The sequence below is a fragment of the Furipterus horrens genome, unplaced genomic scaffold (assembly GCF_987537825.1).
Source record: "Furipterus horrens unplaced genomic scaffold, mFurHor1.1.pri manual_scaffold_7, whole genome shotgun sequence".
Lineage (NCBI taxonomy): Eukaryota > Metazoa > Chordata > Mammalia > Chiroptera > Furipteridae > Furipterus > Furipterus horrens.
Genome location: NW_028327177.1, coordinates 127877171 through 127892363, shown reverse-complemented (window position 1 = coordinate 127892363; position 15193 = coordinate 127877171). Strand labels below are relative to the sequence as shown.

General features: G+C 37.1%; 1 protein-coding gene across 2 annotated transcripts in view; it reads right to left on the bottom strand.

Moving 5' to 3' along the window:
* Window positions 1–15193, bottom strand: part of RBMS3 (RNA binding motif single stranded interacting protein 3) — a 611777-nt gene that overhangs the window by 450568 nt on the left and 146016 nt on the right. For both annotated transcript variants that reach the window (XM_090283032.1, XM_090283033.1), the window contains exon 2: window positions 10655–10827. In XM_090283032.1, the coding sequence (XP_090139158.1) occupies window positions 10655–10827 (173 nt within the window). The remainder of the gene's footprint in view (window positions 1–10654; window positions 10828–15193) is intronic.

The window sequence follows — 15193 nt, the reverse complement described above, 5'->3', positions numbered from 1 at the left end:
TTGGAATCTATACAGTAAAAGAGCTTCATAATCAAAACATTTCTTCTTTCACTCCAGTAATACAACTAGAATGCAGTGTCTAAAATAAAATCCTGCTTCTTATATCTCCCACTATGAACTCAAAGTCTGCCCTGGAACAAGTTTTATGATATAAGTCCAATAAAATCATTTTTATATTACTGATGAATGTAGGCTTTATTCGGTAATTAAATAACCATTACCACTTACCGTAAACACCTGGAACTGTGCTAGGCACTGATGCACAAAAATGAATAAGAAAAAACTACTGTACTCAAAAGCTTATAGCTAAGAAAGGTAAGAGGAAGAAGAGACAAAGAGAATTGAAGAGACAGTGGTAGAGATAAACCTAGAGATAGATGATAGAGACAGAGGGATGGAGAGAGGGAGAGAGAGATTGAGAGAGAGAAGGGAGAGAGACAATGAATAAACCAGATGATCAGTGGTATCATTTTTAGGAAAGATAACTAGATAACTGTTTAGATATTGTTTGGGCACAAAAGAGGGGCAGGCATTTTCATTTGGAAAAATTGTCAGATAACGAGCCTGAAGAATGGCCTACCAAGTAGTTCAGCTTTTACCCCTGGGCAAAGACTCCCCTGGCTGCTCAAGCTTGCCATGACCTTGAATTTGCCACATCCAAGTGTAACTTTTCTGTTGGTACATTAATTAACTTCTCAATAGTATTCAACACACTTGATTATTCTGCCTTCTTGAGATACTTTCTTCTCCCAGCTTCTATAATACCACACTCTTCTGCTTTTTCAGCTTTCTTCTATCTCATTGGCTATTCCTTTATAAACACTTTATCTTGGCTTCTTCCCATCTTAGAACCTCAGACATTGAGTTGGATGACCACTTTTCTTTTCTCACTACATACGTACCCTATATATGAATCATAATTGGGAGAGGAAACTATTAAACCAAACTCCTTAATTTCAACACTGGACTTGACAATTACCAGTTACGTAACCTCAGGAAAGTACTTAACTTCTTTGTGTCATTAATTTTTCATCTATAAAATGGGAGTTGTCATGACATATAAATGAGTTAACACATGGTTTATGAAGTACTTACATATACAATACTTAGAATAATGTTTAGCACATATTAGGCACTATGTTACCATATCAGTACAATATGTTTAAATGCCATTTATAGTGCTTAATGATGCCCATTCTACATATCAATATTTTCTCTAAACTCTGTTTTGAAGACCAGTCATATATCAAACTGCCAAGTTGCATCTCATTTTAGATGTCAAAGATCTAAAATGCAGATACAACAAGACTGAGAAGAACTCTTGATTTATCTCCACCCAAAATTGTTTCTTCCACAATCCTCCTTATTTTTTTAAATGACTCTGTATTCTCTAAATACTAAACCCAAAATCAGAGAATTATCCCTAATTTCTCTTTCACTTAACCTTACTGTCATGTTCGAGACATCATGAATTTCAATCAAAACTATCTCTAAAACATCCCATGAGTCCATCACAACTAACCTCCTCCACCATCTGATCCCACTGTAAGCCATCCCCATCTCATTTCTGAACTTCCTCAATGGTCTCTTTGCTCATTTGCTTGCTTGTCTCATACTTCCCTAAAATCCACTCTTCACATAATACCAAGAACAACTATTTTTAAGAAAAAGAAATAAATTAGGAAAAACCCAGTCTTCATACTCTAACAAAACTTTGCTGATTTAGCCCTGGCATAACTTTTTTTTTCACCTCAAGTTCACCTCCCAGTCTTTACATACAATCTAGCCTCCTTTTTGTGGCATTTAAACCTTTTAATGGCATATTCTTATACTACCTTTTAAAATTATTCACTCACTCATATATTGTCTTTCCCTATCAGAATGCAAATTCTATGCAGAGATTTACCAGTCATTAAGCTATCTGCAGTGCTCAGCAGGTAAATGACATTCAACAAATATTTTTAAATAATTAATCAAATAAACTATGGCAGTTGTGAAACAGAGGAGATGTTGGATATCATAAACACCGAGTAACTGAAATCTATGCACCTCGGAAGCTGTTTCTAGGTTGGGGGAAAGCGTGACTCCAAGGTTTATGTTTTTTGTTTGTTTGCTTGCTTGCTTGCTTGTTTGTGACTGGATGGATAATGGTGCTATTCACACGCAAAGTAAACACTGAAAAAGAAACAATTTCAAGAATAGTCCTATTAGGACACTGAGTTCGATAGCTCTTAAGATTCAAATTTGGAATTGCCCAGGGAATAATGAGAGATGGATCTATGACTAGAAGAAATGTATCTGCATGGGGTAGAGATATAGGATTAATAATCATTAGAATAGTTGGAATTATTTAAGAAGAGAAGAACAGATAGTTTGTGGAGTGAGAAGAGGTCAACACTCTGGAAAACCCCAAAATGCACAAGAGGCAGATAGAGGAAAATAAGTTGGAAAAAAGAATCCACAGAAGCTAAGAGGAGACCCAGAAAAGAGGGACAGGATAGCCAAGGAGGAAGACAGTTTAGAGAATACAGGAGAGGTCAACAAGGTCAAGAAACAGAGAGATCAAATAAAACAAGGACTAAAAAAGTAGCTGAATCTGGCAATTAAAAGATCACTGGGCACTCTGAAAACCAAGATGTCATCTGAACTTGTCAGAGACCTGCCCTTGAACCCCAAATCCTTCATAATTTCAGGTACACAGCAAACCTGCCTGACATTCAACTTCTCTCAGATTTCCAGGACTTCACTTTGCACATCCAGAGAGAGCTGGTCATACCCTTCCCCATCCCCTGCATTTTTGTGTGTGCTACCACCAACGTAGTCACCTAAATTAACTGGTATTGTCATTGATTTCTTTTTTATTTTTCTCATCCATTTCTAGGATAAATATGAAAATGTTTTATCAGCTATCAGTAATTTAAATAAATAGATTCAAAAATCATGGACATTCAGCAGAATCTTCTTCACTCAAAGTATTGAAAACAATAATGAATGAATAGTCAGTGAATGAGTGGGAAAATAATTTCAAGGATGCCCCCAAATGCTGATGATTTTTATGAGTCACTAGATTTATATTCACTAGACTACAGTTAGTAATAAAAATATGAATTTGTATATATATACATATATATAAATAGAGAGAGAGAGAGAGAAATTTGATAACACAAGTCAAACTAGGAAGGGTTTCTTGATTAATCATAAATTAAATTCACACCTTATCAAAAAGTGAAATGTTGAAGAAATGCTTGGCTTATGAAAATCATGTGAAGAAGGAAAGTGAGATCTTTCCAAGCACATTCTTAAAGCAATTTTGGAGACCTATTCTAGGGTTTGATTTTTCACATCTAAATCTAAATATCCAATTTTGTAATCAGAAAGGCCAATTCATCTGAAAATTATCTCAATAAAATTTATGTTTAAGTTTTATAATTAATTAAAATCAAATTAGTGGCTCCTATGAAATTTCTAGATTTTAAGGAAGTTAAGACAAAGGATGAAATTATGTTTTCCGATTAGTGTGGGGAGCATTTACTCGAGGGGTTTTCAAACTTTAGGATACAGTAGTCCCTCTCTATGTCGCGGTTCACTTATCGTGGTCTCACTGTATCATGGGATTTTTAAAAAAATTATATTTAATTATTTATGGCAGATTTTTCACTATATCGCGGGATTTCACGGTACTGTATACGTATGCTGTTAAAGTTACGTAGGTTTAAGAGCGTAGAATAAATGTAAGGTTCCTACTTTGCGGAGGTTCTAGAACGCAATACCTGCGATAAGTGAGGGAACACTGTATTACAATATTAGAATAACCTAAGCAAGCTTTTAAAATTTTCAGTGTCTAAGCTGAAATTCAGGCATCAGTATTTTTTAAAGCTCAAGGGATTCTCATGAGCAGCCACGGATTTGAGAACTTGTGACTTATGCTACTACCCTTGTTCATATTAAATGAATGGTTTAATGGATATGAATAAGGGCTTTGAAGTCAGAGCCGGGTTTTGAGTCCTGGTGGCTGTGCAAACTTGGACAATACCCTAACCCTTGAGCCTCAAGTCACTCAACTATTACTCAATAATTATTTTTCCCACTTCATAGGGTTGTTTTGAGCATTAAATAAGGTAATATAAAATCATAGCAGAGCACATGGTATGTAATACTTACACCATAAATGTTGTTAATAATACATATAAATTAAAATTTATTATTAGGCATTTATTAATTATAAACTATGTCTGGTTTATACTACATACTTGGCAAATAGAATTGTACCTCAGTCTGAATTCGTATATGTATCCAAGTGTCAGCTCTACACTGACTCAATAAATTCAGACATCTAGTTTGAGCCTTAAAGGCACTCTCTCATTTAAATTACACAAAGGCAGGGTTCAAAGATCCTCAAATTCACTTTCTGCCCACACCTGTGACCACACAGATTTATGACACCTCAAAAGCAGCTGCGTAATTTGAGTCGGACTTGCAGAAGAAAGCTCCTAATAAATTTCCCCTGGTCTTATTAGAGGGAACTTTTAAATCTTCAATGACACAGTAAGAAAGAGCACAAAAAATCTTCAGTCATATTTTTCTTATTTACTCAGTTACTTGGGAGTGCATGATGACTTGTTTTTCTTTAGTTGTATCTGAACAGTTTGACAGATTACTGTGACAAGGTTACTTTTAAATTGATAAAAGGTTTGATTGTGTTGGTGCATTTGTCAAAACTGTCTGACACCACGTATAATGGATTCTGCACTCAGGGGCCGGATGGCACTTGAATCGACTCTTCAGCTATTCAGCGTTCAGCACTCACCTTAACGAGACATCCAACAGGGTTACTTAAAAGTCCGGGAGATTAGCTTGGGCAGACAACCCTCGGTTGTTAAGCACAAACACTCCCACTTTGTTCCCCTGTTTTACTGTGGGCATTTCTCCTCTCTTGTTAAATGTTAGACTGGTATTTAGAGCTTCATTTTAAAAGGAGCAATAAATACTAGGGTGTCAGAGCTTGAGCAAGGAGAACGTTTACAGAGGAAAATGAAAGGCAGGGCAGCTGACTTCCTGGTCTTCTGGTGATGATTGCAAATATGTGTGCATCTACCCAAGAGTGTCCCCGCTTTGCCTTCCTTCTGCTTCCGGTGGCCTTAGCAGCACCACGTTCACTTTGTAACAGAAGAACGATTCACTCTGTACCTACAGAAGGTTGTTATTAGCTCCAGATTAGTTAATTATGTGCAAATGGGGGTCATGTCCAGCTAAGGCTTTCTGAAAGCATCCCATTCGTTAAAACTTATAAATCATGAGAATGATTAGATAAAAGGTATTGTTCGCATGAAAAATATAAACACATTAATGATTTTTCTTTCCATTTAAAATGCAGTCCATTATGTTAAATGTGTGGTTTTATGTTTTAAAAGTGATTTCAAAGTCTTTCAAGGGCATGTTTATAATCATACAATAGGTTTCCAATTTCTTTGAGGGAGGAAATATAGCTTAATATGTGAAAAATAATTATATCTTAAAAATTTTATTGAGTCCAAAATGTTGCGATGCTCTCTCTTTATTAAGGAAAATCAATCTTCCACTTACATCTCCTCTTCTTGAAATAAGTATAAAAGGTATATATATTCCAAGTATTGCACCCATAATCTCCAACTGATAACCCATCACATGAACATAATTGTATAATCAACTGAAGTTTTAGTTTTCATTATACTGTTGACCCTTGGATGTCATAGGTTTGAACTGCATGGTCCACTTATATATGGTGATTTTTTTCAATAACTACATTGGAAAAAATATTTGATATTTTCTTACTACTACTGAAGCAATTGTAGTGATTACACTAGACTATCAGAAAGAAATCATATTGTTGTTACTTGGTTATCAATGCATGAATCGTTACACCTATAAATAAATATGAGTTTTTTTTCACACTATCTTTTCATCTTAATGTCTAGTGTTAGTTATACGAATAACATCTACAGTGTTTTGTCTCATGTATGAAAATATTGATGTAGATAATGACATTATTTATCTTGTAAACAGATGACAAACTTATGGCATTGATAGATACAGATAAGCACTGTAAATGCATTTTCTCTTATGATTTTCTTAGTAACATTTTCTTCTCTCTAGCTTACTTATGATAAGAATCAAGTATATAATGCCTATAACATACAAAATATGTGTTAATTGACTGTTTATGTTATTGGAAAGACTTCTGGTCAACAGTAGGCTATGAGTAGTTAAGTTTGGGGCTGAGTCAAAAGTTATATGCAGATATCTGAGTGCATAGGGGGGCAGTGCCCCTAACCCCCATGTTGCTCAGGGACCCACTGCATTTGCCTTTAGTGCTTTTAATATCACAGATATTGAATACTTAATAGTATATTGATGATGCATTCATGACTAAGTAAGGAAAAGAGACTAAAAAGCAATGATTTGTGTGTCCTCTTTGTGCTGCTCCACTGTTCCTTTGGGAGTTCATTTGGTTAATTGTCTCTCGAGTCATTGCTTATTAAAGAAAAATAAATGCATATAAAAAAGACATCTTTCACCACACAATTTTTTTCCACCACCATAATTATTAATTCTCACACTTGCTTCTCTGACCACAAATTATTCTTCTTCCAGATCGCTTTTCACCTGCTCCTACTTTGATTGTTCCTTGATTTCACTCATGGGATCCTCTCTCTCCACTCTGCCATTGGAGTTATCTTCTTGAAACAAATTCTGACGATGTCACCTTCCTGTTTGTGACAATTCAGTGATTTTCTCCATTGCTCTTAGAATATAAAAGCTCCTCACAAAGACATCATCACCTTATGCCTCTCCATGTTTCCAGCTCATATTGCCCATCCTCCAACTCTGTCTCTCTGCTCTAACCACATTGGCTTTGTTTTCAACCCTTTATCTGTGCTATGCTCCCTCCAGCCACTGGTTCTACCTGCATGAGTTCCTTCTGCCTGGAATGTTCTTTCTTTCCTTCCTTACTTAGTTAAACCAACTCCTCCTTCTGATCTTAGCCCCACCGTCACTTCCTCAGAGAATGCCTTTGCTCATTGCCTTATCCAGGTATGATCCCATGTTACAAAGACTCTTAGTTCCATGCTCATTTATTGTATTTGTAGTTTCAATTTTATATCAAATCATATGATTATTTCATTGATGTCCTCTTTTGCCTAGGAGAATATAAGCTCATTTAAAGCAAGGCTAGTATCTGGCATGCAACAGAAGTGCTCTGTAAATACCCTGATTGAGAACACAATAAAGTTCCTCGAGAATTCTCAAGATGAAGACATTACAAGATACTTCCTACAAGACACACAATGTAATGTATTCATTCAAAATGTAGGTATGACTAGAAATTTTCCATAGAGTGAAGTCATTCTTCATGGCTATTATTTTGTTAGGATTGTCTTCATTTCTTTTATTTTGCTTGCAATCCAAACACAGGAGCTTTGGTGATGAATGTGAATGGAATACCGTACTTAAAATAATTTGCTCTCAGGTTATTCATTGTGAAATAATGCAATTGCTTTCCTTTAATATCATTTTCTTGCTGTTCATTAGTATTAACATGGGTATTGCACTTAAATTCCAGATAACTTAATATATCTGCATGCCCTTTTTTTTTTTTTGCTATATCTCTATTTTCTATCATTTCATTGCTATGGATATAATCAAGTATTGCATTTTCTATATTATAAGATAATATTAATTCTAAAATACTTATAACGTCATAGAAATAGACATAGAAAATTGATCCTGATGGCAAGTTCATTTAGACCAACAAATATCTGTTTTGTAGATGAAATTATTTTAAAGTGTTGGACGAGTGATTGAAATGCAAAGTGATTTGCATCTTTGAAAGACTGCTAATGTGAAGTCACAATGAACAACGTGAGAGACCAGCACTACAAGAGAGAAAACAGGATTTTACACATGACCTTCACTGGTCTTGTACCAAAGGCATCCTTAGCCATGCATCATATTCATGTAGCTGTATCCGCTTAGGTTGTAGCCCCAACAACTGCCAAAGGGGACTGGTAAAAGATATAAAAGGTGGCCCAGAGCAGGTTTTATTACTAACTAATGAAGGCTCAATAAAATAGCAGGATTTTAGAATAAAAGAAGTTTAAAAGATGATCATGTTCCAACAGATTATTTTATACATGGCGGAAACCCAAGTTAAGAAGGGACAAATCATTTATCTGTGGCCACTACCCAACTGACAGCACCGCCAAGACTGAAACTGAGATCTTAGTGCACAACGATTTCTACTACATTCCATTGCCTGATCATATTAATTCTGTAAGATTCTACAGGAAAACAAATCTGAGTAATAAACCCCGGTCTAGACCACTTCAGTAGCTGGAGAACCCATAAACATTTTTATAATAACAATAGCATGTGCCACATTTTATTAGCAAGCAAAAATTAATATGAACAAGTAACCATTACCCAGTGTGCACTTATCATTCTTTAAATTTCTCTAATGTACCTAAGAAACATTAACAAAACTTCTTTTCTCGAAAGTAATGTTTCTATGTCATTAAATCTCTTTCCTAAATTAAAATGCCAATATAGGCTTTTAGGTAATACTTTTCATTTATATATTTCTGGCAACATTTTTTTTTCTTTTGCAGAAATGGACACTGATACAGAATTTCATAGTATAATGCTCTATCAGTGGTATGTTTATAAACTAGCTCTTCAAAAATAAAAAAAAAATAAAAAAAAAGGGAAAGAAGTGTTAAAAGCTCTGATTTATAGGGGTCCCTTATTCCTGTGACATAAATACTCCCACCATGGCCAGCTTCAAGATTCTGAGTCTGTAACAAATCACTCACAGAATTCCAGAATATGTAACAGTTGGCTCTACTGCACTAATCAGAGGCAACTCCAGCATACCACTGATACTACAGGGTAACCTACTTTTCTGAGAGGAAATGGAGGCTCAAAAAGAGTCAATGATATGCCTCAAGCCCCTACAGTGGCTGTGCAGGTTGTAATATACAGAGGTCAAACGCAACAAACTTCATATATGAAGTGAAACTTTATGCATTAGAAGTAGTCAGTGATCTTCACATAACTGCAGGGAAAAGTGTATCCCAAAAGTCCTGGGAGAAATGGACATGCTTGGGCTCCACCCCAGACTTAGTGAATCATAATATCTTGGGCCCCAGAAATCTGTGTTCCAACAATGGCTCTGACTAGTATAAAGCAATGGGAAATAATCATCCAATATTTTTTATGAATGAGATTCATATACAAAACAAAGTTAATAGCTACCCTTCTTTTTCACATCAGATTTCATTACAGGAGATACTTCATTTAAAGCTTCTAACAGAAAGACTGCAATCTTTCACATTTTCAAAGACCTTACTTTGAAAATTTGTTTTAATGGCAAGAACAACAACAAAAAATGTGATTTATCTTCTAATTCTCAACCTCAGCATTTTATAGACCAAAACCTAACGTAGTCACATGTGTTAGCCATTGCACATTTTGTCCTTTTTTGTTTCAAAATTGCTTCTAAATAATTTTTTTTCAAAGTGTCCCACCCTAATCCACTTACTGCCTAGTCAACTGGTTTTACAGTTATGTATTTGTGTTTTGGTTTATCTGCCACTTCCTGTTGTTTTGATGTTTGTTCCCAATCTTAAAAACCAGAACAAAGGCAAATAAATACTGTCTGCTTTGTTTTCCTCTTCCAATATTTTAGAGGTTGGAAAATTTACAAAATAAATATCCTCTCAACCTTCTTGTAAAAGCATTGCAAAAGAGAAAAAGAAAACTTGAGTAATAGCTTCCCCTAATTTAAAAATACCCAACAAGGCACAATCAAATAACAAATAGCTGTGCTGATATTACTTTGAAAATCATCAGGTAACAATCTAAAAATACAGATCTATGATTCTTAATTCATTATCCATTATTAATTATATTTGAAGGGTAAATTTAAATAGGTTTAATTTCTGTTCACAGAAATGAGAGAGTTAATAATATGTGTTGGTAGATGAGATGATAATGAAACCACTTTGAAAGGACATTTAATCACTACCACACTTCCTAGAAAATACGAAGCTACTTAGCAGTTCTTGGCCTTGGTGGAAAATAGCTTTGCTGAACTTGGAAGTAGATATCTTCAAGGAAACTAGAGAATTTGCTTTAAAATTCTCCAATTGCCTGGCTCCCATCAAACTGATATTTACCAAGAAGTGGCCAGAAAAGCTATGCAACACAGGAGAAAACCATCCTGAAATCTACTACTTCTGAGTTTTTGAGATTTTCCCCATGAATATTCTGGGGGAAAAGCAGCATTTTTTCATGAGATTCATCACTGACTCCATCAGCCACAAGGTTTGAGGGCCCAGCTCAATGCTTGCCCATCATATTTCTGGTTAATACTTGCATATCAGCAGTACCCCCATGTATATCTGATCAAGAACCTCCATCATGTAAACACATTGTATTCCCTAAAGTAAGCTGGACTTGTATCTCAAATTTAAACCCCATTCACACAACAAAGTCTTCCTCACTAAGACCCCAATGAATGGATGTATTGGGTCCAAGAACCAAGTGCTGCATGGCCTGAGGCCAGGCGGGCGAGCACGTGGGTTAGACACGGCGCAGAGAGCAGAAGGGCACTTACGGTTGGCACAGCTTGATGAGGTCCTGGTCCGTGGTGCCTGGTGGAAGACCTCGAATGTACAGGTTGGTTTTACTCAACTGTTCCCCGCTGCTGTTGCTGCTGCTGTTGTTGCTGCTGCTGTTTGTGCTGGGGCTGGGAGGAGCCATGGGGTGGGGAGCTGGTGCATAGGACTGCTGGAAACAGAAAAGGCTGTTACTGGAAACACAAAGCCAGCACCTAGTCCCAGGCCAGCAGCGCACCTCGAAAGCAAACGTCTCAGCCTCTCCGCTCCACACATGCACACACGCCCTTCTCTATATCGCTGTTCTGTGGGCTTCTGAGAACATGTGATGCTGTTTCCCCCTCTCTGGCCCTGTACTCAGATCAGCAGAGTTGCCATAAACGGGACAAAGACAAGTTCCCAGGTGCTCCTGACAGTAGCCTGTGGCTTCTGAATGTGTCCACGTTGATTTTACTTAGACCCATAAAGTAGCATGTGATCTCCCTCTCTGATAAAAGAACGCAGTTCTCTCTTGACACCAAAGCTCTGCCCAACACACCGTTAATAGCCAAGCATCTTTGGTTTGACTCTACTTCGTGTCCCTTCCCTTTCTCCAAAGCAACACCTTTATATTGTTTCCTCAGCATTACTCTCCAGCACAATTCCTGATAATATCCCTGGTGTTGGGACACGTGCTCACAGTTAAACCAACAAATGAATGCATAAGTGGAACAACAAATCAATCTCACTCTCTCTCTTCCCCCCGCTTCCTCTTTCTCTCAACCCCCTTTCTCTCTCCTTCTCCCTTCCTCTCTCTCTAAAATCAGTTTAAAATAAGAAATCACTCTGTTAATAGTGATTCTATTAATAAACAAGTGAATGAATCTATCTCATCTCTTCTCCCTTTCCCAAACCTGCTTCTTCATGGTAAAAAATACTTTGTTAGCAAGACTCAGCCACCATTCTGTCACTGCACAGTCAAGATTCCCTGTATTTTACTCTACTCCAGGGTCTCAACCTAGGCTCTATTGACAGTGTGGCTAGGATAATTCCTTGTTGTTGGGGTTGTCCTGTTCATTATAGGTTGGTAGCAGCGCCTTTGGCCTTTACCACCAGATTCTAGTAACACCCATTCCACGGTTGTGACAATCAGAAATGTCTTCACACACTGCTAAAGTCTCCTGGGAGTAAAATCTCCCCATTAGAGAACTACTTTTCTAACCTGTCATACTATTTTATGAGAAAATGGAAATGATAAAATAACCTCCAATAACTTGGAATATACAATGTGAGAGTCTTTATAATTATACATGGCAAAACTAGTAGATATATTACTTATTATACTTTATTTATTTTTCATATAGACATATCTTCAAAAGTTCTAAACTTACACTGACTGGGTTGGAGTCCCTGGAGTTTCTTATTGGCTGTGTGACCTTTGGATGGTGCCTTAACCTCTCTGAGACTCAACATTCTCATTAATGTGAGGAAGATAAAAATAGTACTCTCCTGTGTCATAGGGTTTTTACCAAAACTCAATGAGCCAATGCCAACAAAACGATTCCTGAAAATTAGTAAGGACACAATAAATGTTAACAATAACAAAAATGTAAAAATAATAAATAATGATAGCAATCATATTTGTCATTCATATCTGTATTGTCTATCCCAGATATTTTCAACCATAACCCAGAAGGCTACCTAAAGACACAATAAACACATTTATCAGATTCCAGTGGGGACATTTCTGACTAAATTTTAACCTGAAGACGCATTAGCTGTTTTATCAGAGGTGGGAGGTATGTACTTATCAAACGGCAAGTAGGTACTTAATAAATACTTAGGCTACATGCTGTACAATAAAAAGTGAATAAATTCAGCCTATAACTCACACAAGAGGCCACATTTTAGCGGTTTCCAGCCTTGTTTCCTGCTGTAACGGTCTGTTGAACATGTATCTCCAGGATTTCAGATTTGCCCCAGTCCACATCTCCAACTCACTATAGGACAACACCTCTTAGATGCCATTTGTCAAAGTGCAACTGCTTGTATCTGCTCTCATCTCCCAATAGCCCACACCGGCTGCCCATCACAGCTATCCCATGTTTTCCGTGTTACTGTCATTCTTCCAGCCTCCACGCTAGAGACCTTGGGGTTGGCTTCATTTGTTCGTGAATCCTAAATCTCAAAATATGGTCATCTACCAAAACCTCCAAGAGGTTTCTAGAATCATCCTTCTCTCTGAATTCCCACTTTTTCTCTAGGACAGATTCTGAACCACCTCCTGTATCCTGTAAAGGACTTCAAGCTTCCTACTGGCCTCCCTTCCCTCAGGCTTTCCTTTTATGAACTGGGGGTTGTGGGGAGTGGGAAGAATGAGACAGAATCATCAAATACAAACCCAAAGTGGCCAAGGTGTATTAGACAGTTTGTTTAAGAAATGGGAAGTTAGCAGGGCAGAAATGCCAGGAGCGAAACCCAGAGCCTCCAACTCCCTTCTTTGAAATGAACATTCCCTCAACCGTAGCTTTAATATTAACTTGTTACCAACATGTTTAAGGTAGGATTTTAAAATGAACTACTCGGGACAGTATTTTCTGTTCCCACTATTTGAATAAAATGGCATATATTCATTGCCTTTTGGAATTTAATATCTGTGTAAAGATTCTCATCTGGCATGAAAAACCATTCCTTCTTGACCAACGAAAGAATTGTTTCATTCCTGAGACACTTCATAACCCTTAAGCTCTACCTCTTTATAAACCCTGCACTTAGTAGGTGATCAAGAGATCCTGGCTGAAGTAGCACCCTGGTGTCTGTGTCTGGCAATGGGACAGATGGGATTTATCTTTTATTTCCCATGTGTTTTCTTCTCTTGAATTTCCCAGGGTTTTTTTCCCTTCTTTTTACCACTTTCACCTCCCCGCCCTCTAAATTCTTTGAATTCCATTCTGTACTCAGGCTTCTTTTAAAATGAAGCTTTGTTTAAAGCAGTTGCTCCTGCTGTCTAGCCTTTGAAATCACCAGAGAGCCAGAAAAATGTCTCTAGCTTTATAGATCACAGATCAGATGGGCCAGTTCAGACTGAGCCACTGACTGATCAAATAAGAACGCGCCAACTACAGAATGATCAATAGGTGTTTACTTAATTCTTTTGTTTTCCCTCAGGGGTCTTTGCAAGCATTTTACATAACTGCAGCACCATTTAGAAAATTGTACGGTGCCTAAAACAATAAATGTGCCCTGCAAAGGGCCCAATGTATTCACTGGGAAAAAAATTAAACAAAACAGTCAAAAGCAAATCAAAGCTGGAATGAGGAGCGGGAACTTGTGTGCATGGAAACAAGGTGTGTAATTTAAAAACAGGAGTAGAAGCACCAGACTGTTGTGGAGAAAAGATGTATTTCCAAAGCCCTTTGAAAAACTACACAAAGGTAGTTTTCTATATCATATTCTTGTTCGAGTTCTAGAAATTCTGCTGAAAGAGGTAGACTTTCTCAGTGTTATTGAACCAATTAATCCATAGATTTTAAGACGCAGCGCTGACATTCTTCCTAATTCTTAATATTTCATTGATGTGTTGATGGTGCGCTGGATGATTCAGGTAGAGGTCTGCATGGTAAATCATTCTTTGGTTTTGAGATTTATAAATTCCTTCCTCTCCACCCACTTTCAAAATACACATCTTTTAATCAACCGAACATTGGCTGAATGTTCCGGGAATGTCTGACAAATGCACAGGCTGAAATGAATTAATTTGTGGAGAGCAAAGGAGATTTTGTAGGCTCTGGCTGCCAAAGACAAATGACTAAACTACAGCATCTTAAAAATAAAAGAGAGAGCGAGCATCAATAACCTTTAGGGGTTAATAGTTCACAGAAGCCACTTTCCTGATTAAAAGTGGTTAAATGTGACTGATCCCTTTCTCAATTCTTTGTCTTTAAACGAACTTGGGATGTTATCATTGATTAGCTTTTAAGTCATTCTGAGACCCCTGAGGAAGAAATTTTTAAATGTTAGTAAAAAAAAAATATTTTCCTTCAGATGAAATTGACTTTGCTATGTGGCTCAGAGTCATGCTTTATAAATCCTATTTAGGAGTGGTGACGGCTTGTGGTCTGGGGTTGCTGACCACTGTAATGCGGAGCTGTAACAGGGCAGGGGGTTGCTATGAATTTCAGTGTCTGTGGTTAAAACCAAGAGAAAAAGGCAGATTTTCAAAAGACAGGCCTGGGATGGCACTTGATGGAAGGAGGGAGAGAGAGGACTTCTCTGAAAACTGCATCTGCTTGGCAAACATGTAGATTTTACTTCGGTGTTTATTCGCGGTGGCACTGCTGAGAGGGTCTGTTAGGGATTATGGGACAGGGGCTAAAGCCTTCTTAGCCACATGTTGGGGCTGCTCAATCAGCAGATTAGTTTCAGTGTCCTCTTTAGGAAATGAGGTAAAATGATCTGGCATCCATTTTTGAAGATGTTATTCTTAAGATGAAGATTCTAATAATCATGGGTAACATTTAATGTGTGCTTGCTAAGCATCTTATAGGTCATCTTCCTAG